The sequence below is a fragment of the Simochromis diagramma genome, unplaced genomic scaffold (genome assembly GCF_900408965.1).
Source record: "Simochromis diagramma unplaced genomic scaffold, fSimDia1.1 OVJJ01000663.1, whole genome shotgun sequence".
NCBI lineage: Eukaryota > Metazoa > Chordata > Actinopteri > Cichliformes > Cichlidae > Simochromis > Simochromis diagramma.
In genome coordinates, this window is record NW_024387049.1 from 1,696,669 (window position 1) to 1,719,361 (window position 22,693).

Below are 22,693 nucleotides of genomic sequence, written 5' to 3' on the forward strand. Positions count from 1 at the left end.
AAGGTTCTTATCGTTAACTCGGTTTCCCTGGGTCTTTTCCTGTGTTTTAGTTGTGTGTCTTATTTTGAAAGAAATATTTATGCGTTACCATAGTGACCAGAGAGCATTAAGGGACATTTAAGAAGTACGCTGCCAATAAAGTTACACAATTACACAATGAATTCGCGTTTATTATTATATTTACAAAATACACACTTTTTGTCTTGGTCGTATCATTTTATTTTTTTGTATTTATCCGCGACACCTTAAAGGCCGGTCTGTGAAAATATTGTCTGACATTAAATTGGTCTGTGGCGCAAAAAAGGTTGGGGACCGCTGCCGTAAAGGGTTATAGAAGCATCTCGTAGGACTTGGGTCACTTAAGACTTACCCAATCCAGAGGAAAGTGAAGTATGCTGACTCTTCTGTGGTCATTTTTTAAAATTTAGGAATTTTACCTTTGAGGGAGGGAAGTATGTTAAACTCTGGGATGAGCAGATTTATCTGGGTTTAATCTTCACAGCACGTTTTGGTCAGAAGTGCATTATGGCACAAAAACACAAGACTCCTGAAAACTTCACACTTTAGCATTTTTGATTCTCATCAGGCTGGAAAAGGTCACAAGATTAACACATTTGGACTACACCAATATACAGTCAGGTTGCATAGATAATAGAGGAAGTTTTTTCAAACTTCCTTGTCAACCACTTCCCAAGAAAGACTAGGGAGTCAACCACTCCTGGGGAGTCAACCACTCCTGGGGAGTCAACCACTCCTAGCGAGTCAACTAATACCCAGGATTTTTTGGGGGTAAGTGGTTGACCAAGAACGTTCACTCAAACTGTAAGGAGTGTTGCAGTTCAGGAGGTCACAAACATTCATTACCAATGTCAGGCCATTTGGAAATATAGCAACATTTTCATAACAAAAATGTCAGCACATTTTGTATCTCAATATAAGAGGAAGCGAGTCTTGCACCTTACATAACACATGTTGTTTTTCTACCAAGGAAAGGTCAAATAGTCACAGTCAGGTTAATGTTTTGGATTGACCCAGTCATTTGGTTCACCTTAATCCATGAAATGTTGGTGATGAACCTGATGCATAGTTCATATGAAGAATCCCACCAACGTACGCAGGAACAGAGTCAGTTTCTCCAAGAGGTCATCTGCCTGTGCAGTTCAATAAAGATCAAGTCAGAAGACTGTTAGAACAATGTCTTGTGGAGGGATGAGAGCAAAATCTTACTTTTAACTTCAAATGAGTTTAGAGAAAGGAAAGCATTTCATTCCAGCATTACGGTGCCAGGTTAGGCTGGATGTCTTACTGTTATTGATGGAACAATAAATCCTGCATTCCACCACAAATGTAATTTTAAAAAATCACATCATCTGTCATTTCAGCATAGACCAGAGACACACCTCAATGCTTCACCCTGCACCTTCACCGTGTTGGTGGTCATAAAAGTAGCTCCAACTGAACCTACAGGCGTTTCTGCTTTAGAAACAAATGCGTAAAATCCATTACACAGAATCTTGTTTTGGTTTTTTTTTTTTTGAAAGGCCAAGTCAACGTCCTGAACTTCCAATTCAAATGTTGGGGAAGGATCTGAAAGCGACCAGTTCATATGAGGAAACCGAGCCCAGAGTTACACTTAAATGTGTAATTGCAGAAACACATGAACGAGAGGAGCCTGTAGAGAGTTTGCAGCGCTAATCTCGGAAAAGCAAAATGTGTCTGATTGCAAAAGCTCCCTGACAAGACAGGGTGGGAAAAAAAGAAACAAATATCATTTTAATTATGTTTGCAAATGCAAAAATAAAGCAAAGGTTCCCCTATTTTCTTTACTTGCACATATGCATTACTCATTTCCTCAAACAAAGATGATGACGTTTGTATGTTTATCTATTTAGGTTTAATAAGTTTATCTTTTATCTTCGGGAGGGGGGGTTGTAAGCTAAGACTGGAAATTGAGAAAAATCCAAAGCAATTCACAGACTTTGAGGCACTGTATGTGATTAAAAGTTCTCGTACTGGTACTTTGAACGTGATTGATTTGTATTTGAGCTTTAGCGCAATGTTTGTTTGAGACAAATAAAAATGTCAAAATAAATCAGACAATAAGGTCTCTCCTTTTTGGCGAGGAATTTAATTTAAAGACACGGTTGCTTATTTGTTATTATTTGTGTGCACAGTTGGCTGTGTTTAACTTTTGCCATTTACAGCAAATTAAGTCATTTATTTACTCCGCCTCTTCTAGGAAGTCATCACTACCCCTGGACATTGATCAGTCAGAGTCTTATAAAAGGCCCGCTGACTGCTGCTGACAGCAGAGGAAGGTTTTGGAAGGAAAAACCATGGCTGGTGGTTCTCAATTCATTTGGATTCCGCTCCTCTTCACCTGTGTACTCTGCACTTCTGATCCCAGAGCTGGTAGGGGGAAATAATATCGTCCTTTTTATTGTCAGTTAATAGGGGTTGAATTAAACAAATACCTGTAACAACAACAACAAAAAAGTAAATATTTATGTTTTCTCATTTATTTCAGGCCACAACAGGTTGGTCAGAACTGGGAATCCCGACTTGGACGCAATCCTTTCCAGGATCCTTGTAAGTCCCAGAAAATGTGACTTAGCAAATGTTTAGAGATGAACAGAAGTTTGGCTGCTACTACTAATGATACATTTCTTCTTGTGCATTTACCTTAGCTATCCACTGACTTTCAAAACAGCCCTGTAAATGTGACGGTAAGTAGTAATCATTAAATAGTTATTACATCATGTGATTTATCTCTATAAATGTTGTGATCAATAAAAGTTTTAGTATGTCTGTATCTGTATCTCCCACTGAGCATAAGATCGCTGGGCTCAGTAGCTTCTTTCAAAAAACAACTAAAAACACATCTTTTTAGAATTGCTGTTTGTCAACTGTCGTCTGTTTTGTTTTATGCTTTGTTATCCTTGTGTGAAGCACTTTGTGATCTTTTACCTAGAAAGGTGCTATATAAATAAAGTTTTACTTACTTACTTACTTACGATAGATATAAGAAACTTGTTATATTATCTTCAACTGATCTAAGATCAAATGTTTTATTACAGTCAATTGTCATCAAAACTTGCACCGGTAAGTGATTTTTATTATTTTTTTTACATCTATTTTATTTAACAATACACTACAATCCAAAAACATGTTCCCAGTAAGCTGCTTCTGCTCATCTGGAATGTTTTATTCACTCATCCAAGCGACGTCCAAATCACTCGGATAAGTGATGTAAAAAATGTTTCCCACTGAATATGCTGCATCCACATGAACAGAACCAAGTTTCTGGGATTTAATACCTGGATTATTGAGCGTGCATTACACAGATTCAAAATGTGATGCCAGTATCTAGCTGAGCGAGTGTCTTAGTGTAGTCTCTACATTATTAGTCAGATAAATAAAGATTTGAAAAACTAAATCTAAAATCTTACATTTAAATGTTTACCTCCTGTCACATTTGACCTCTAACCCCAACTTTAAGGTCAATAGATTGAATTGATAATATTCCTATATAGAGCTCTTTAAAACTAGGTTTCTTACTACTTTCTATAGGCGTGTAGGAAATGATAGACAGTATGGTAAATGGCCTGCATTTGTATAGCGCTTTACTCAGTCCCTAAGGACCCCAAAGCGCTTCACACTAAATTCAGTCATTCACACACACACATTCACGCACTGGTGACGGCAAGCTACATTGTAGCCACAGCTGCCCTGGGGCGCACTGACAGAGGCAAGGCTGCCGGACACTGGCACCACGGGGCCCTCTGACCACCACCAGGCGGCAAACTTGGGGTTAGTATCTTGCCCATGGATATTTGGCATGCAGCCAGGAGGCAGGCAGCCTGGGATCGAACCACCGACCTTCTGGTTAGTGGCTGACCTGCTCTGCCACCTGAGCTACAGCCACCCCAGTATGGGGATTTTTAACAGGTTATAACCATTTGAATACAAGTACAATGTTCCCGAATACTTTTTTGAAAACAAAATCAACTCGTGTGCAAAAACTCTTTTCCACTTGATATTTATTTACTAAATATTTAAACAAATTTTACTGAAATGAATGTTGCACACATGCTATAGCCACATAAAAAAATAATTATAAGTAACTATATATAATATATAATTGTGTAAAACTAATTATAAACAGAATCATGTCGAGTATATTAAAATGGGTTTCAGCAGGGCGAATAACAAAAGGCTGCACTTTGCTCTTGTTTTTACTGCGCTACTAACTTCTTAAAGTACATTTAAAAAGTACAAAGAAATTAAATATATATAAAATACAATACAATTTCCCTTAAGAGTAAATACTGCACAGAAAGTGAGCTGCCTTGGCAGATGTCTGCTTATTATTATTATTATTATTATTGTTGTTGTTATATTACCTCTGCAACTTTTAAGGATATTGGATGAACTTCTTAAATTTACATAAAAAATTAGTGTTTGACTCAATCAATCATTACATACATATTTTAATACATTAAACATGGTCAAAGTAAGAAAAAAAAAGAGGTCAGCTTACATAGAGGTTATTTAAAATGAGCCAAAAACTTCAGACTGCTCTAAGCCCTCTGTTTTAGACAGTTGCCCACATTTGGCCTTCTCAGGTGGAGCTCTGGCTGTGAGCAGACATGCTCTACTCACCTTCTGTTCAAATCTTCTGTTTGCAAAGCGCAGCCAGTCAGAAGAAATTAGTCTTAAAGAGACAGGAGGGGAGGAGCTGAAATACTTAGTTTCAAACAGTGGGTGAGCAGTGAGACTGTTTATCTTGCTGCTTTAATATGTGGCATTGCTAACAGTGGCAGGGTGGGGTTTGTGGCTCAGCTGCAGGGGAGGGGTGGAGCAGTGGGTTCAGGGTACGGTGTCAGGGGAGGCTGACACACACCTGAGCTCCATCATCTGATCATGTCTCCCCTATAAAAGATGGTGGGGTGTTGTGTGTGGGTGGCAGCTGGAAAGCTGGGACAGTGTTGGTGAAAAGTACCGAACAATTAAGGTGAAAGCTGTGTGTGTGTGTGGGTCCTCATTCGTGTCACCCTAACATTTCCTTATCAGGTGTGAAAGAAACTTTGGAGGTGTTACAAAGGAAACTTCAGCAGGCGAATCGCCGTTACAACCAACTCGGTGAGCATACATCCAGCGAAGAGTTTAAGTAGGCCTACTTTTGCTTTGGTTTGCTGCAACCTGTACACTTTCTTACAGGTGACGAGGCCTTTGGGCTGAGGACAGAGGTCATACAGCTGAAAGTGGAACTTGCTGCATGCATGTCAACAGCATCGTCTACATCTGGCAGTAAGCCTTTCCTTGCACATATGTAACAGTTGGAAACAATTTATATCAGCAAAAGTTAAAATGCATGTGTCATTTCCTGACAGCGTACCAACCCAATCTGCAGCTCAAAATGAAGCAGGTGCTGGAGAAGCTTGATGGTGACACACTTCTCCGTAAGTTTTTTGGAAATACAGTAAAATCTCTCGCACAGGTCACGATTTAATCATAATTAATTAAATTTTAATCATATGACGCTGCACAGTTCAGCTTTTATGTAAAAGTGTTTTCTTTCTTTCAGTTTTTAAAATAATGACACTCACCAGGGAGGTGACCACTTTGCAGGAGAAGACCAAGCTTGCTACTAATTCTAACAGAACTGCAGACGAAATCACAGGTGAGCTATTTTATCGTTAGCATGATGTGCTTATCTTGCAGTACTGAGAAATGTTTGAATTTGCCTCCACTTGAGCGCTATTCTTCTGATTGGAGCCACAGAAACTGAATGAAGATGTTTCATTTCTAAACTGGTTTCCTGCAGAGCTGCAGAAAGAGCTGGACAAGAAGACGGCTGAACTAAAAGATCAGATACAGGAAGCTGAAGAAAGCCTTTCAAATGCAACTCTCAGTAAGTGTATTTTTGAACCACATTTGAGGAACGGAAGGTCAACCGAAGGCGCTGGTGTTGTGCGAATGCATATATAAGCAGAAGGAAATGGCTCATTGCTTTCTTTTTTTTTCTCTCTTCTTTTAGTACTTCAGATAATCTCCCTGCAGAATCAGCTCTGGGCTTTACAAGAGGCAGAAACAAGAGGGGGAAAACCAAACTCTGGGAGTTCGAGTGGCATGACTCTGGGTAAACTGCGGGCTCTTTGATTTAACTAAAAAAAACTTTTGCTTATTATGTGAAAATTGCTTGTCCACAGTTCAGGCAGAAAAATTGACACATTGTTCAGTAACTACCATTCAGCACCATTCCTTGGTGGCTAATTTTTTAAACTTCATTTCACATTCTCTATTAGTGCTGCTAACAACAGCTTAGTATTTTGTCTAAATAAATTGCAATTAAAACGTAAAAGTTCTTACCCTTTAAACGTCAGTTATTCATGAAAAAGTGTTTGTCTTCATATAATATCAGACATGTTGTAAATAACAAAGAGTATATTCCAGTACAATAATAGCGAGAAAACCCCAACAATCAAATAACCCCTTATGAGCAAGCACTTGGCGATAGTGGGAAGAAAAAACTCCCTTTTAATAGAACCAGGCTCAGGGAGGGGCAGCCGTCTGCCGTGACTGGTTGGAGATGGGTCCATAGATTAATAATAACTCGTCATTAAATGCAAAGTAGTGTATAAACACAAAGAATTTTAAAAAAAAAACATGAGTGAAGCTAGGCCCATTGCAGTATAACAGCAGGAAGGTTCAGGCTAACATTTGTTAGACAACAAGAGGCCTTGGGTACAGAGTTGAAGGTGAGCAACTTTATTTGGCCTTGTAGCAAGTGGTCACCCAGTCAACTAAACAAAACTAAAGCAGCACCTGAAACTATGCTTTTTAATGCTGTAATGTAGCTACTGTAGCGAGTGGCACTGTGGTTAGTGGCTAATACATTTGCCCCCACGCAAAAGATCCAGGAGAGGATATAAACCTCGCATTATGGGGTTACAAGGTAGAGCATTTCTAGTACTAGCTCCAAGTTGAGATAAAGGGGTGTGTCTGGTATCTGTAGTAATTCAAACATATTGATCTGGAGCTGATGGCTACCTCTTTGGAAAAAAAGATGCAGCAGAAGTGTCATCAATGTGGCAATCTCTGGGAGTCGGTTCATTTTTGAAGCCACAGCTCAAGTGTGACTTTTTCTTGTGGTACCATTTTAACTCCTAAATATGCATAGCTGTGCACTGTGGTCTCCCACTTCCTTCTTTCTTGGTCACAGTCGGTTTCTGCGTGAAGGTTGCATAACACACTGTTATATGAAATCCATTTAGTTTTTTGGTAACTTTTTGGTTGCTCAGGACAAAATGGAGCAAAGAAGTGATGGTTGCTGAAATTGATCTAATGCATGGCTGCATATTCCGTAAAAAAAAAAAAATCTTAAGGAATTTACAATAGGTGTTATGAAATATTTAATAATTATTTAGATTTCAGATTAATATAATGCTAAACTAGGAAAAAAGGTCATCTTCTTTCATTTTATTATGTTATTATATTTCTGTATCCTGACCATTTTCTTCTGCTGCTCAGTGAAAGAACAGCTCAACAGGAAGATCGTTCTGCTGCAAGAAAAAGGAGATGGCTACTCTGCTAATTGTAAGTGAATCTTTCTAAACAGGCCTGCATTTCTTGTGTGAGTAATAATGTTAAAGGCTTGTCTTTCAACATTTCCCAACACTTCGTTCTCTGCTGGCTGTCCAGTGCTGGAGCTGATTTATGTGCGCACGAAGATTGCAGAGTTGAAGAGGATGATCATCGATGCTATTGAGAAATCCAAAACCTTCGCCGCTGGTGAGTTGTAGATCCCGTCTCTCCTTTGTGGAGCAGCACACGTTTATTCTTTTTTTTACTTTATTTATTTAATTTTTTTTTAATTCAGATGCCAGGAAGCAATGGATGCAAAAGATTGATCTCCTCAGAAAGCTGATTATACAGCTGAAAGATGAGGAGAACAACAGAGAACTAAGTAAGTGAACATTCAGCGTCGAGCACGTCCTTTGTGTAGTTATTGCGCCATTAACTCGACACCCTCTTGATTCTTTCGACAGCCTTGCAAATTATGAGAGTGCAGGCCGAGGTGCTACATTTTGAACAGCTGATGAGAAACGCCAAAAACATCACTGATTCCCAAATTCAAGGTAAATGGCAGCACAAATCTTTGAAACTTTACACTACGAAGTCAAGTCACATATGTACTTGTCTTATTTGGAACTACCAAATTATGATCTGCTAATTGCAGTAGAAACATTAATAGCTGTTTATTCATCCTAGGGTTCCGCCTTTTGTTGGACAGAGAGAAGCAAAGGCATGACGTTTTACAGAGGCAACTGGAAGCAGTGGAGTATGTTAAGGCACAGCAGAGTAAGTATAAAGGAGAGGCGGAATGATCACCTCACCAACCTCACCACGTATAAATGTGCTGCTAAGGCCCAACACTCAAGACAATGGTGTTTTCTTTGTCTTTGAACAGTCATGCAAGTCATCAGCCTAATAGAAGAAATTAAAAAGCAGCACCTGACAGGCCAGCCCACCAGTAAGTCCACCTGCACTAACTTTAGTGTTAAATTCAGAAAAACATTTAACATCATTTGTTTTCTGAGCAGAGAATACTTTCTTAATCCTTGACATTAAGATTGCGATCTTACATTATGATACTTTAAATCTGCAGCTGTGCGTGAAGTTACAGAAAAAAAATACATCGAAGCTCAGGCCAAAATAAGGGGTGAGTGCTTGGTGTGTAGTTTGTTTTTTGTTTTGTTTTTTTAGAAATTTTGAAAACTGTGTCTGATAAGAGCTTCAAGTACCTGATTTTATCCTTTTATACAAAAGAGCTGCAGAGGAAACTGCGACTGAAGACTGAATTAGATTCCAAATTTGTGAAAAGATATGAGCGTAAGTTTTTAAACTGGCTTTCAGCTACAACCTCTGATTATTCCTGCTTGATTTTAAAGCATGTGTCTCGTTTCTGTTAGAGGTGAAGATCGACTTTGACCGCAAGATTGCTGAACTGAACAGAACCGAGGACTTCCAACCAGCTCTCAGTGAGTCACATTGCCGTACGCAGTGTTCAGCGGTGTCTCTCGCTCGGCTTGTAATCTCGTTGTGTTGAATTTGTAATCTGTGTAGTGATGTTTCTGTTGCTTTCTGCTCCAGTTGTAAAGCTGATGAGCCTGCATGATGAACTCAAGGCTTTGAAGGATCAGATCTCTCTCTCAGAAGACAAAGACTTGACCTCCGGTGAGGGACAGAAGTCACAGATATATACCATACCTTTGTTTTTATTCTATTAATTAAGTGGATTTTTTTAAAGCAATTTTTAAACAGTTTTGCGCTTGAGACAATTAAATTACATCTTTACATTTTCCTTGGGAAAACTGGGAATTTCTCTGATATGTTTAACATCTCTTAATAACCCCTATTTCTGTCCAACAGAGCTACGGAAACAACTGGAGAGAAAACAAGAAGAACTGAGCTCAGGAATTGCAGACATAGAACGTCTGACTTCTAGCCCAGGAGCAAGTGAGTTTCTTGACTTTACTTTATGTGAACCAGAATTATTGTTTGAACGCTAACCATTGTTTTTAAGCTAAACTCAAACTGACATTCACAGTTATGTACATAAAGTGCATATTAAAAAGGGACATAACATCCAGTTTTAAAGGGAAAACTAGTGTGGAAGAACCTTAAACTGCTTCCTTTCTAGTGGCCAGCAGAGTTAAGGATTGTAAAGTATAATCATTTAATGTGAAGCAGCTAATAAATGGCTGAAATGCACGACGACTTTCTGATCCTTGTTTTAGACAAATCCACCAATAGTCGCCCTGCTAGGTCCTTGTGCTTTCAGCTGTCGTGCTATTAAATCACAAGCTAGTCAAACACAAACTGAATACAGATGAGACCTGGACTGTCACATATCATGGCTTTTATGGTTAAATCTAACTCAGGTCACATGTAAACCTGCCAAAACCAAGATTAAAGAAAATGAATTAACAGCAGAGTGAAAGAATAATGTTGAGAGAGGCTTTGCTTGATATGCTGGATGTTTTGGGGGTTTATGTTTTATCAATCATTAGTTCAAAAGAGTGTAAAGTAGAGACTTGTTGGAGTGGCACAGGGAGAGAAGGGAACCAATGAGATTCTGAGTTGCTTACAAAAAGCAAAAAATTGGTAGACATTGTTGCAGTAAGATTCATTTTCTAACTTAAGGACTGCACGTTGCTTTGCTTTAGTTTTAAAGATCCTTGAACTGCAACATGAGTTATGGACCCTTCGGAACAAAGCCACCAATGGAACCACAAGTGATCGAGAAGAGGGTTAGTGTTGTTTAAAGTCAAGATAGAACCTGCAAAATATAATCTAAATACATACTTTCCTTTTCCTCAGAGTTACAGGACAGACTTGACGGCTTCATCGATGAAATCAACAACAGAGCCGGTGAAAACACAAAACTGAGTGAGTCTTGTGAGAAACTCTAAAACTCTCTGCAGTCGTATCTTTTGCAGTCAGCTACATTTTTTTTTAACCTTTTTTTCCAGTTCTGAAAATCATCAGTCTGCAAAGTCAGCTGGAGCACCTGGAGACGCTGCTGTCACAAACCTACAATTCAAACTGTAAGTATCTCACCCAAGACCTCATGTTAGCATAGAGTGTCATAATGTTACTGTAGCAACTTGACATGTGTGTCACTTTCAGCTCCAAGCATGGTGAGCATAAGGAACACTCTAACAAATGAGCTTACATTCAAGAGAGCAGAGCTACAGAAATATATCAATGAGCTGAATAACAAGAATCCGGCTAATGCCAGATTAAGTAAGTCCAGAAAAACACTTGGATCAATCTTGATTGTTGTGAAGTAGCCTAAAACATAATTCTATACACCCTGACTTTTGTATTTTCTGTAGTTCTGGTTATCGCTGAACTCTACAAAAATCTCAAAAGAATTGAAAGAGAAAATCGTGACGATAACGCAGAATCCTCTTTAACATTAACTCGTAAGTATGTCCTACAATCACTGTATCACTTCAAGCGAAATGGGCTTTCATAGAGCGAACGGAACAACATTCATGCCACATGCCTGAGATCGAAAGCTGTTTGCTGCAGGATGTTCATGTTGCTAATTTGCACTATAGTGTTTCAGTCCATTTCTTTTCTTTTAAAGTCCATCAGATGTTTCTTCAAAACAAAAACAGGGAATATGCTCTTATGAAGGATAAATTCGCAGGTGAGTTGATTTTGTTTTTCTGAATAAATCCATAACTAACAGTTTGTGTCAGAGAGACAGTTTTTGTTAACTTGGATTTCCTTTTTCACTGAGCAGAGTTGGAGAGGCAACTGCTGTTAAAGACACATGAGTGCTCTGGACTCGAACAACAACGAAACCGTAAGTTGCGAATCTGACTTCGACCTCAGAGTGTCTGAGACTGAGTTTTGATGTGACTGATTTATTTTTTGTCAGAGCTGAAGACTGAAGTTGAAGATAAGATTGCAGAACTGAACAAAACGAAAGACTTCAAAACTGCTCTGCGTGAGTGTGGTGCAGTTAAAGTCTCTCTTGTTTTTGCTCACATCCTCACATTATATTTCAGAACTAATCTGTGCCGTCATATCTGCTCACGTTTGTCTCTGTTAGTCCTGAATGTGATCAACATGAAGGCTGAAGTGAGGGCTTTGAAGGAGCAGATCTCAAACTCAAAAGATCCAGAAATCATCTCACGTGAGTATCAGCTGTCATAGTCAGCACACTTCCTGGAGGAAAAATGTGAAACAAATATGACCTCAAGTCATATATCTGTTTCTCTCTGCTTCCCCACAGAGCTGCAGATGCAACTGGAGAAGAAGCAAGATGAACTGATTACTAAGACTGCAGAAATGGAGGAATTGATTGCCAACCCGAGAGTGGGTGAGTGCACTGCTGTACTCTGTGATCAACACTGTTGACAACCCGCTGCCTATTATTGCAATACTAAGCCTCTGGGGACAATTGACAACATTTGGGAGCCAGGATTTCCTGCTCTGTGCGTTCTGTGCAGTGGATACTTTTCACATGGGGACCTTATCTACTTGGAAAAGGCCTATAAATCAGTTAGCTTAATGTCTGCATGGTGTTAAAGAACAAATGATCTTGATGGCTGTAACTTTGCATAATTTTAGAAGAAGCTAAGATTTGTAAAATCACCATCATACTGGGAAAAGAATGTGTTTCTGTCACGTTTTTGCAATTTGGTTGCACTGACACACATTTCCATTTAAAATATCCCTCTAAATGACACAACCAAACCTTACCTGTCATTCATCAGATGTTTGTTTGTTTGTTTCAGTTTTACAAATCGTTGAGCTCCAGAATGAGATATGGGGCCTGCAGAACAAGGATGTGAATGGGACAGCTGGTGACCAGATAAAAGGTACTTTAAGGTTTAAGGTGCTGATTGAGGGTGACACAAAGTCATAGTAGGTGACTAAATGTTATTAATACAATTCACTGTTTTTTGCAGCGCTACAAAACAGAATAGACACACTCATGGCTCAAATAGGCAGCAGTGATCGAGATAACACCAAACTGAGTGAGTATGAAGTAACTGTGAGCACAAAGGTTCACTGACAAGTTGAATTTTCTTTCTTTTTGCCTTTTTCCCTCTCATGAAGTAATTCTCTCACAGCATGTCTTATAGCAAACTACTCTTTTTGCTTCTTTGTGCTTTAGCACTGAAAATCCTGAATCTTCAGAGCCAGGTGAAGCACCTGCAGAATCTGCTGTCAAACCGCGAGACTCTACAAACCAGTAAGCTAACTGGTAAGTATCTCCCATTGTGCTTTTCCTCTAGTGATAAGAGTGTGACAAATACAAGTGAGCAGGCAGAAGCACAGAGGAGTCAGATATGGGGCAAGTGAGAGTTTTAGTTTTCCCCATCCTTGTAGAAAAAACAAAATAAGTGTGAGAGATAAAGAAACTTGGTAGCTTTTGTAATTCACAGTACAAAACTGTGTACGATGATCTCTCGTGTCTGACCAATAAACCTGTTTTAACTTCTTTAAAATGACCTCAGAGATCACAAATGAGCTTGCAGCCAAGAAGGGAGAGCTGGAGAAACATGTCAATGAGCTGAAACAGAAGAACCAGGAAAATGCCAACCTGAGTAAGTCAAGAAAGAACATGGTGTCTGCAGAAATGATGAAGGAAAAAAGTTCTGCTTTGATTCTTTCTTCCTCTGTTCCTCAGTTTTGAACATCACTGATCTGCAAAGCCAACTTGAAAACCTTGAAAAAGTTAAGACAGCTGAGGATAAAGAAAGTGCTGCTACAATTTCTAGTAAGTATTTTTCTTTTGATCTCTAAAAGCAAGTATCACCTCTGATACCTTCTTCACCTGAAGCTAACTTTACATTTTGTTAGATCTCAGAAAACAACTGAAGGTTAAAGAGGAGGAGCATTCTCGTGATCAGGAAGTGATCCTCGGTAAGTTCATCTGTGGCATGTTTAAGTTTCTGCAACAAGAAGGATTAAGTTGATTTTTAAGATGCTTCCAAGTTTCGGCCGGTCTCAGCAGATTGCTGCCCCTCCCTGGTTCTGCCAGAGATTTGTTCCTGTTAAGAGGGAGTTTTTCCTTCCCTCTGTCACCAAAGCACAGCGCCTTGAGGCAACTGTTGTTGTGATTTGGCACTGTATAAATAAAAGTGAACTGAACTGAATTATTGGAGAAACCTGGAATGAATAGTTTTACAAACTCATAGTCAAAACCCACTGAAAGCCAACAAAATATAACAATATGAGCTTTCATGCTGACCTGTATCAAAAAATAATGAACAAACTGTCAATGAAACTATAATGAATATCTATTGGTCTAGAATCATGATGTTAATACTATTTTTTAATTTTATGAACCTAAATACTTTTACTCACTCATAGTTTTATGAGTGTAAATACAGCAATATTCAAGTTCAAGTTTCTCTTTATTTCAAGTTTCTGCAACATGTGGATAGACTACAAGTTTAATAGCATTACTAGCCTAGACTATTGCTTAGTAATGTAACCTTTCTCTTAGACTTGCAGCAAAAGCTGAACGAGACAGAAAGCTGTTCAGATTATGAGCAGAAAATTACAGGTGAGTGCAATCTTTGACTTGCTGTTCTTTCTCAATATAGAAAACTGTTCTCTGTGATCAGCACCCATAATAAATGTCTCTGTGCAGATCTACAGCAAAACCTGAATGACAAAATCAAGGAGCTGCAGTCCAAATCGAGCTCTGTTACTTCACTTGGTGAGTGTTGAATCTGTTAGCTGTACTGTATTAATATGCTCCATCTTCCACCATCCAGTTGATCATATTTAACCAATTTATTTCTGATCTCGGTGAAATGATTTAAAAAGGGAAGATATTAGAAGCCGTTAAGAAGCTCACAGTATTGCAACACTTGATACATTACAGGACAATAATAAATAATACATCATGATACATGTAGGTATATTTACTGATTAAAAACCCTGAAAGACCATAAGAATAACACCAAGATATTTACTGCATTGTGTATCATCATTAGTGGTGCATGCCTAATAGTACACAATGATAGTGCTATATTAATGTTTGCCATGTTTGTGCACTTGGCCAACAGATATAATCATATTGAGCAAAGTTTTCTTTTTTAATGCTTGGTGGTTGGCAGGCATGCCTAATTCAGCTCTGTGGCTAAATAATGCTAACGTGCTTTTTGCTTTGCTCATGTATGGCACAGAGATGTGTGGTTAGTTTCTCATCATTCTTAACATTTTTGTTATGTGACTGTATATAGTCATATTTGGTTTCTAAAAAATTCTTACAAAGAGCAAAAAAATCTAAACATAATATACATATAAAAATGATATTTGTATTCTTTGGAGACAACATAGTCAATGAATAAGTTGCCCTAAATTATTAAGTAAAAAAGTAAGCTCTTACGTTGTTTTGAGATGATGAGTTTGCATAATTTCTTTAAGTTCTGAGAATTTGGATGATTATTCGGTGTACATAGTACGTTCAGTTTTAAAAACAAACAAAACCTGACCTGTAAAGCTTGGGTTTGACATTTACGTGGACTACTGTAATATTGGCATGGCCCCTGACTATCACAAAAACGTACACGGGAAAACTGTAGCTTTAAAAGAGAGACTTAAGGAGTATAGCAAATGTATTGATATCTTTGGTCAAAAAAATGTAAGATCCAAATTGTAATATACAATGTACACTACAGCAGGAATGATTAACAACAGCCACAAAACATTTTAAACTAAAAATGTAGTTTTTCATAATATTTAGCAGTAATGGTGCTATGGTTCATGCAGTCCTCATGGTCAAATGTCTTCAGCATTACCATTGTCTGCTCATGCTGATTTTTAAGGATTTTATTTCTAATTATTCATTCCCCGTGTAGTGGTGACTTGAACAAATTTTCATGACCTCTGAGTGACGTACGGGTGACATACACAGAAAGAGGCAGGTGAAACAAATGCAAATGGAAAACGTGATATTGGGGTGGGAAATGGAAGAAATATAATACATATGAAAATCCAAATAATTTGAATGTTTTCTTTAAAAACATATATAGATGTTAATGATTGATATGACGGCATTTGTGCAATTATTATAGAGACATGCTATTATTCTGGAATGGAAATAAGGATGTTTTCACAAGGTGTTAAAGCTGCATAAAAGCTAAAAACAGGTCATTTTAGCCCATTGCAGGGTTGTTTGCAGATTTTAATGTTGTGTAATAAAAATGCTTTTATGTGGTCTTACAGGTGCATAATTGCAAAGAAAGGGACACTTAAGTCCTTTGCTAGGTGGTTGATTGGCAATATGATGAGGCCAAAATATCTGATAAGTTAGAACCTTCAGGAGCCTGAGATGTATTTGTATGCTAATTTTTAATGCTTAGTTCCAGATGGTCTAGTTTGCAGTCAAAGAAACAAACACACAGACAGATAGAGCATTTTAATATATTAAAGAAAAAATAGGTTTTAATAATGTGTCACTAATATAAACTGTCTCCCTGACTTGTTTCATCACACTCTCAGTGTTTTATTATCACTTCCTCACAGTTAATGAGTTTGTGGTGAAGCCAACCTGAGAGAGATGTAATGTAGACACTAAAGCCGGTGAGCAAGAATGTCATACTAAAGAGGATGGTTCTTTTAAATACAGGGGGGGGGGGGGGGCGAGCGAATCAGAAACCCCGGGCACAATGATGAAGCAGGCCTGATCAGAAACAGTTTATTCCCGAGACAGACAGTAGGAATAAAACAACCCAAATACTAATAAGAAAAAAGTATACAATAAAATGTTATTAATATACTAAAATCCCCCAGGAATAAAAAAAAAACCCACTTCAAAAACTGCTAAAAATATAATTCTCTGCATGCACTAAAATCCCATCCGGTTCCCTGATGTAACTGTCCACAGTCCAGGATGAATGTTTGTTAGGTGTTCATGAGCTGGACAGAAATTCCCTTTGCGGAGGGGGGTCCACGCCAGCCTCGTCCCAGGCTGACGGGGAGGAGCCTCCCCATATGGAAAAGAAATAGTAAAAATTTATAAAAGACTTGCATAAGATGTGGCCTACTTCATATAGTGAATCATATAAGGCTTATAAGATTTACTCATGAAAGTGGCCACTTTCATATATTGTTTTAGTAAGTACCCAAAACATACAAGTTTCATTTATATAATTTTTCAAGGGATCTTACATCTGTTTTTACTCTTGTATGCTTTTCATACAAGTTTCACACAAGACAGATGCAAACTTTATAAGATTTATACATATCTTTTCCATATGGGTCTATCCCCCTCTCATCCTTTCACTGGGCCCATCACACACTGGCGTCCGTCGCTTGATACCACCGCGGCTCCACTTGCGTCATCGCCCTGTAAATAAACAAATAGGTGCCAGAACCATCGTCCCGGAAGCGGCCCTGGCTTATAGCCATGGCAACCCTCTGCCAACACGGCTGCACCCAGTGAATGACAGTGGAGACACTACTCACAAATGTATGCAGAGGTATACCTCTCCCCTGCTACTAATCACGCACGTTGTCTCCTACTGTCGCCGTTCCTGCTGTCGGGACTGGGTCGCCATGTCACGCTGACTGGTCCGTCTCCAGATGAGGCACCGCACCCCCGCGATCAACCAGCGGGTCCCTCTTTTTCTCCTGGCCTTCGCGCGTTCCTCCTTATATCTGGGGCCTCTCTCCTCCAGTATCCAGCTAGCTTCCTTTTAATAGGTGTTTAGACAGCTGATAGGCCACCTCTGGACACACACATGCCTCAGCATGTGATCCAGCTAATTTGCCCCATGCTCAGCCAGTCCAAATAGAAAGTGTCCTAGCTGGTATTCACAAAATTTCTTATATGGATCATAGTTGTTAAAATCAGAGCCTTTGCTAAAAACACAACTTACATTGGGCACATGCACAGATGTTGTGCACATTTTCATGTTTCTTAGATGAGAACAGTGAACGCTGATGTTTATTCTGACTGATTCTTTCAGCTCTACAAATTTCTACATTAACTCAGCAAGTGGAGCAACTGAAAGCACAAATGAACAACTCTGTGTCCAAATCCAAGGTTGATGGTGAGTGTGTTTCATTGTCAAGTCAAGTAAGCAGCGCTACTGGGGTCCAGTATTCACATGGTGTACATTAAAGGGTTGTTGTACAGCTTTAATATTAGCTAAATAAATATTTACATTTACGCATAAATCCCCCCCAAACAAAGTTTTGTCTGATCTGCAGAGCTCCAAAAAGCCATAGATGAAAAGAACGAGGAGCTGGACAAACTAACAAAAGAGCTGAAAGAGAGAAGCACTCAACCACGTAGACGTGAGTACAAACAACCCTGCTGAAAGAATCCAGATTACTTACTCAAGTACAAATACTTATAAGTGTTCCAACCTTCTTTCAGTTCTGCAGATTATTGCACTGCAAACAGAAATCGAGAAACTGGACACTGTGGCGGAAAATGATAGAGATGACGAGAAGATTAAAGGTGAGTGACATATCTGTGTAAAGCAAAAATAGGATCATTTCTGTTTTGTTTTTTCTTCTTGAAAAAATCATCTTTTTTTCCCAGTACTTCAAGGAAAGCTCACTTATTTGATTGATGGAGTTAAAGATGAACAGGGTGAAAACATTAAGCTGAGTGAGTAACAGTCAGAGTAAAATACTTCCCTCACTCTCTTCTTGTTATATATGCATAAACCTTTTTTGTAGCATTTCAGATCTTGAATCAGCAAGCTGAAATAGCAAGACTGAAGAAGGAAGAAGAAAAGAAGAATCAGGCACAAGAAGCAAAAATTAAAGGTGGGCTCTCCTCAAATGCGATCATAGTAATACTACAAATATTTAAGGACATAAAACATCACTTTTGCCTATTTTTGTAGATCTGGAGAATCAACTGGAGGCCATGAGAAATCAGAGAAACACAAGAAGTGGTATGAGTTCAGTCATGAGTTCTGGTTCAGTCAGCAACGAGGAGTGAAATATCAAACAGCATCAGAGTCCATAACGTTTGTGTTTTGTTTTAGCTGCTCAGATTATGGAGCTTGAAGTGCAAATTAAAGAACTGGAAGATAACATAGAAGCCCTCAAAGAGTCTCATACTGAGAGCCTTGCAGGTACAGAACAAACTTTGAAATGTATATTGCATGAAGTAACCTGTATTTTAAGCTAATGGTTGTGTTTATTAATCTCAACTCACTTTCAGACCTTCAAAGGAGACTAAAGTTGAAAGAGAGGCAGCTGGATGACACTGAAAGTCAACTTGAGCATATAGATGCAGAGAATTATAAATATGGTATGAATATTGTTGAATTTGCTTTTTGGTGTCATGCTGTTCGTGTCCTTTTAGTACGATATAATATTCCAGTTTTTTTTGTATTTCCACTAGTGATGGAGATTGCTGATCTGAGGGTGAAACTGAAAGAGGCGGTGACGCAGACATCTGACAAAATCAAAGGTTTGGGATTTTTGCAGTCATTTAACAATTTAGTGCATGTAGAGTCAGTCTCATAAATATTTTGAAGACCTGCAACACATTTCTGCTTGATCTTAAATCCTGTTTATTTATTTATTTTTGTTTATTTTATTTAGGACAGTGCATGTTAATGAACATAAATGTAAAAAAAAAAAATTACATGAATGTAAACATACCAGATTATAGCCAAGGGCTAATTTCCATCTGTTGTCCTTAAGCATAAAAAATAGACATAATAATTCATAAAAATTCATCATTCATTCATAATAAAAACTCCATCACCAAACTTACACATACACACCATTCTGTTCCCAAATAAAACATTAAAACTATACAGCTCATACATGATCACACACTTGAGTTTAAAAGTACTTTTTTACTTTCTTTGTCAGACGTGGAGAAGAAACTAAAAACACAAGCTGAGAATAAAAAACTTGAAGCTGCAAACAAAGGTTTGTATTTTATTTTTGTTGGGTTTAAAGATCTATTTAACTCTTATAGTACAGGGAGTGCAGAATTATTAGGCAAGTTGTACTTTTGAGGAATAATTTCATTATTGAACAACAACCATGTTCTCAATGAACCCAAAAAACTCATTAATATCAAAGCTGAATGTTTTTGGAAGTAGTTTTTAGTTTGTTTTTAGTTTTAGCTATTTTAGGGGGATATCTGTGTGTGCAGGTGACTATTACTGTGCATAATTATTAGGCAACTTAACAAAAAACAAATATATACCCATTTCAATTATTTCTTTTTACCAGTGAAACCAATAGAACATCTCCACATTCACAAATATACATTTCTGACATTCAAAAACAAAACAGAAACAAATCAGCGACCAATATAGCCACCTTTCTTTGCAAGGACACTCAAAAGCCTGCCATCCATGGATTCTGTCAGTGTTTTGATCTGTTAACCATCAACATTGCGTGCAGCAGCAACCACAGCCTCCCAGACACTGTTCAGAGAGGTGTACTGTTTTCCCTCCTTGTAAATCTCACATTTGATGATGGACCACAGGTTCTCAATGGGGTTCAGATCAGGTGAACAAGGAGGCCATGTCATTAGTTTTTCTTCTTTTATACCCTTTCTTGCCAGCCACGCTGTGGAGTACTTGGACGCGTGTGATGGAGCATTGTCCTGCATGAAAATCATGTTTTTCTTGAAGGATGCAGACTTCTTCCTGTACCACTGCTTGAAGAAGGTGTCTTCCAGAAACTGGCAGTAGGACTGGGAGTTGAGCTTGACTCCATCCTCAACCCGAAAAGGCCCCACAAGCTCATCTTTGATGATACCAGCCCAAACCAGTACTCCACCTCCACCTTGCTGGCGTCTGAGTCGGACTGGAGCTCTCTGCCCTTTACCAATCCAGCCACGGGCCCATCCATCCAGCCCATCAAGACTCACTCTCATTTCATCAGTCCATAAAACCTTAGAAAAATCAGTCTTGAGATATTTCTTGGCCCAGTCTTGACGTTTCAGCTTGTGTGTCTTGTTCAGTGGTGGTCGTCTTTCAGCCTTTCTTACCTTGGCCATGTCTCTGAGTATTGCACACCTTGTGCTTTTGGGCACTCCAGTGATGTCGCAGCTCTGAAATATGGCCAAACTGGTGGCAAGTGGCATCTTGGCAGCTGCACGCTTGACTTTTCTCAGTTCATGGGCAGTTATTTTGTGCCTTGGTTTTTCCACACGCTTCTTGCGACCCTGTTGACTATTTTGAATGAACCGCTTGATTGTTCGATGATCACGCTTCAGAAGCTTTGCAATTTTGAGACTGCTGCATCCCTCTGCAAGATATCTCACTATTTTTGACTTTTCTGAGCCTGTCAAGTCCTTCTTTTGACCCATTTTGCCAAAGGAAAGGACGTTGCCTAATAATTATGCACACCTGATATCGGGTGTTGATGTCATTAGACCACACCCCTTCTCATTACAGAGATGCACATCACCTAATATGCTTAATTGGTAGTAGGCTTTCGGGCCTATACAGCTTGGAGTAAGACAACATGCATGAAGAGGATGATGTGGACAAAATACTCATTTGCCTAATAATTCTGCACTCCCTGTATAATGCAACAGCTCATTAGCTTAGCTTAGCACACAAACTACAATTAATGGGCAACAGCTCGCCTGGATTTATCTGCTGACTTCTATTTTCCAACTCTGTTTGACACGTATGGATTACAGTAATTGTTGAACATGAGCAGAATAAGTGTGACATGTAATTCCTTTGCAAGGCTTTTGCTGTAGATTAAACAAATAAAGTAAAACATATTAATTTGTCTTTAGGAATCATGTAGTTAGCTTTAGGGAGGCTAGCTGTTTCCCCTTCTTTCCAATCTTTATGGTAAGCTAACATTCACATTATATAGCATTTTATATCCTGAGATAAAAATTTACAACATAATCTTTAGCCCCTTATAGTACCGGTATCTACTCGGATCAACTTGCCACCTTTTGCAGCGGTTTTCAGAGTTTTCCATTAGCTTAATTACCTTCAGTCATGGCGAGCCCATCCCAGTAGAGACTAATGGAAAACGTGCTTTCAGTCCTTTTAATTTGTTTTGAGTAAGTCCTCCAGATCTCTTTTTTAAAAAGACAAAGACACAAATTAGGGGTTTTTTCTGAATATATCCATCATATCAAAGAGTTTTGTGCAGAGATCCAATTTTAGTTGTTTGTTTCTTTTAATTCAGAGTTGGAGAAAAAACTGCAATTAAAGACTCAAGAATGCTCTGGACTCGAGCAACAACGAAACCGTAAGTTGTAAATCTGACTTCAACCTCAAATTGTCTGAGCCTGAGTTTTTGATATGACTGTTTTTTCTTTTTTTGTTTTTTTTAATCAGAGCTGAAGACTGAAGTTGAAGATAAGATTGCAGAACTGAACAAGACAAAAGACTTCAAAACTGCTCTGCGTGAGTGTGGTGCAGTTAAAGTCTCTCTTTTTTTTTTGCTCACATCCTCACATTATATTTCAGAACTAATCTGTGCCGTCATATCTGCTCACGTTTGTCTCTGTTAGTCCTGAATGTGATCAACATGAAGGCTGAAGTGAGGGCTTTGAAGGAGCAGATCTCAAACTCAAAAGATCCAGAAATCATCTCACGTGAGTATCAGCTGTCATAGTCAGCACACTTCCTGGAGGAAAAATGTGAAACAAATATGACCTCAAGTCATATATCTGTTTCTCTCTGCTTCCCCACAGAGCTGCAGATGCAACTGGAGAAGAAGCAAGATGAACTGATTACTAAGACTGCAGAAATGGAGGAATTGATTGCCAACCCGAGAGTGGGTGAGTGCACTGCTGTACTCTGTGATCAACACTGTTTAAACAGTCTGACAACCCGCTGCCTATTATTGCAATACTAAGCCTCTGGGGGCAATTGACAACATTTGGTCCAAACCATAGTTTCCATGTGATGTCAGAGCCCACCTGGTGGACAAAACAGTACAGTGGCCCTTTGCCCTCCAGCCATCCTTTGATTATCTTCAAATTTAACTTAGCCAAAATGCAGCAAAACGTGAGCACACCTCTCCTAACCACACCTCACAGTCCAAATCACACAAATCCCTGCTTCTCCACTGAAATCCGGACTGTCATTGGAGGTCATTTAAGAGGAATGATTTACCTGACACTGGAAAACTACTTTGTTAACTTTAATGTTATATTATGACAATAATATGACATATT

General features: G+C 38.7%; 1 protein-coding gene across 1 annotated transcript in view; it reads left to right on the forward strand.

Moving 5' to 3' along the window:
• Window positions 1-2,280: 2,280 nt before the first annotated feature.
• si:ch211-14a17.10 (restin homolog) overlaps window positions 2,281-22,693 on the forward strand; it is a 28,992-nt gene continuing 8,579 nt past the window's right edge. Inside the window, exons 1-53 of the mRNA XM_040044841.1 lie at window positions 2,281-2,412; window positions 2,528-2,589; window positions 2,688-2,726; window positions 3,078-3,102; window positions 5,074-5,142; window positions 5,221-5,310; window positions 5,394-5,462; window positions 5,588-5,683; window positions 5,828-5,914; window positions 6,041-6,142; window positions 7,534-7,599; window positions 7,705-7,794; window positions 7,883-7,969; window positions 8,052-8,141; window positions 8,275-8,364; window positions 8,474-8,536; window positions 8,672-8,725; window positions 8,833-8,895; window positions 8,976-9,044; window positions 9,157-9,240; window positions 9,436-9,522; window positions 10,233-10,316; window positions 10,387-10,455; window positions 10,539-10,613; window positions 10,696-10,812; window positions 10,905-10,994; window positions 11,162-11,224; window positions 11,321-11,383; window positions 11,459-11,527; window positions 11,633-11,716; window positions 11,816-11,902; window positions 12,321-12,404; window positions 12,495-12,563; window positions 12,704-12,793; window positions 13,047-13,136; window positions 13,220-13,309; window positions 13,393-13,455; window positions 14,042-14,101; window positions 14,189-14,257; window positions 17,517-17,600; window positions 17,761-17,847; window positions 17,930-18,013; window positions 18,098-18,166; window positions 18,238-18,327; window positions 18,408-18,458; window positions 18,552-18,641; window positions 18,731-18,820; window positions 18,914-18,982; window positions 19,393-19,452; window positions 21,697-21,759; window positions 21,849-21,917; window positions 22,025-22,108; window positions 22,208-22,294. Coding sequence (XP_039900775.1) covers window positions 2,337-2,412; window positions 2,528-2,589; window positions 2,688-2,726; window positions 3,078-3,102; window positions 5,074-5,142; window positions 5,221-5,310; window positions 5,394-5,462; window positions 5,588-5,683; window positions 5,828-5,914; window positions 6,041-6,142; window positions 7,534-7,599; window positions 7,705-7,794; window positions 7,883-7,969; window positions 8,052-8,141; window positions 8,275-8,364; window positions 8,474-8,536; window positions 8,672-8,725; window positions 8,833-8,895; window positions 8,976-9,044; window positions 9,157-9,240; window positions 9,436-9,522; window positions 10,233-10,316; window positions 10,387-10,455; window positions 10,539-10,613; window positions 10,696-10,812; window positions 10,905-10,994; window positions 11,162-11,224; window positions 11,321-11,383; window positions 11,459-11,527; window positions 11,633-11,716; window positions 11,816-11,902; window positions 12,321-12,404; window positions 12,495-12,563; window positions 12,704-12,793; window positions 13,047-13,136; window positions 13,220-13,309; window positions 13,393-13,455; window positions 14,042-14,101; window positions 14,189-14,257; window positions 17,517-17,600; window positions 17,761-17,847; window positions 17,930-18,013; window positions 18,098-18,166; window positions 18,238-18,327; window positions 18,408-18,458; window positions 18,552-18,641; window positions 18,731-18,820; window positions 18,914-18,982; window positions 19,393-19,452; window positions 21,697-21,759; window positions 21,849-21,917; window positions 22,025-22,108; window positions 22,208-22,294 — 4,051 coding nt within the window. The 5' untranslated portion in view covers window positions 2,281-2,336. The remainder of the gene's footprint in view (window positions 2,413-2,527; window positions 2,590-2,687; window positions 2,727-3,077; window positions 3,103-5,073; window positions 5,143-5,220; window positions 5,311-5,393; window positions 5,463-5,587; window positions 5,684-5,827; window positions 5,915-6,040; window positions 6,143-7,533; window positions 7,600-7,704; window positions 7,795-7,882; window positions 7,970-8,051; window positions 8,142-8,274; window positions 8,365-8,473; window positions 8,537-8,671; window positions 8,726-8,832; window positions 8,896-8,975; window positions 9,045-9,156; window positions 9,241-9,435; window positions 9,523-10,232; window positions 10,317-10,386; window positions 10,456-10,538; window positions 10,614-10,695; window positions 10,813-10,904; window positions 10,995-11,161; window positions 11,225-11,320; window positions 11,384-11,458; window positions 11,528-11,632; window positions 11,717-11,815; window positions 11,903-12,320; window positions 12,405-12,494; window positions 12,564-12,703; window positions 12,794-13,046; window positions 13,137-13,219; window positions 13,310-13,392; window positions 13,456-14,041; window positions 14,102-14,188; window positions 14,258-17,516; window positions 17,601-17,760; window positions 17,848-17,929; window positions 18,014-18,097; window positions 18,167-18,237; window positions 18,328-18,407; window positions 18,459-18,551; window positions 18,642-18,730; window positions 18,821-18,913; window positions 18,983-19,392; window positions 19,453-21,696; window positions 21,760-21,848; window positions 21,918-22,024; window positions 22,109-22,207; window positions 22,295-22,693) is intronic.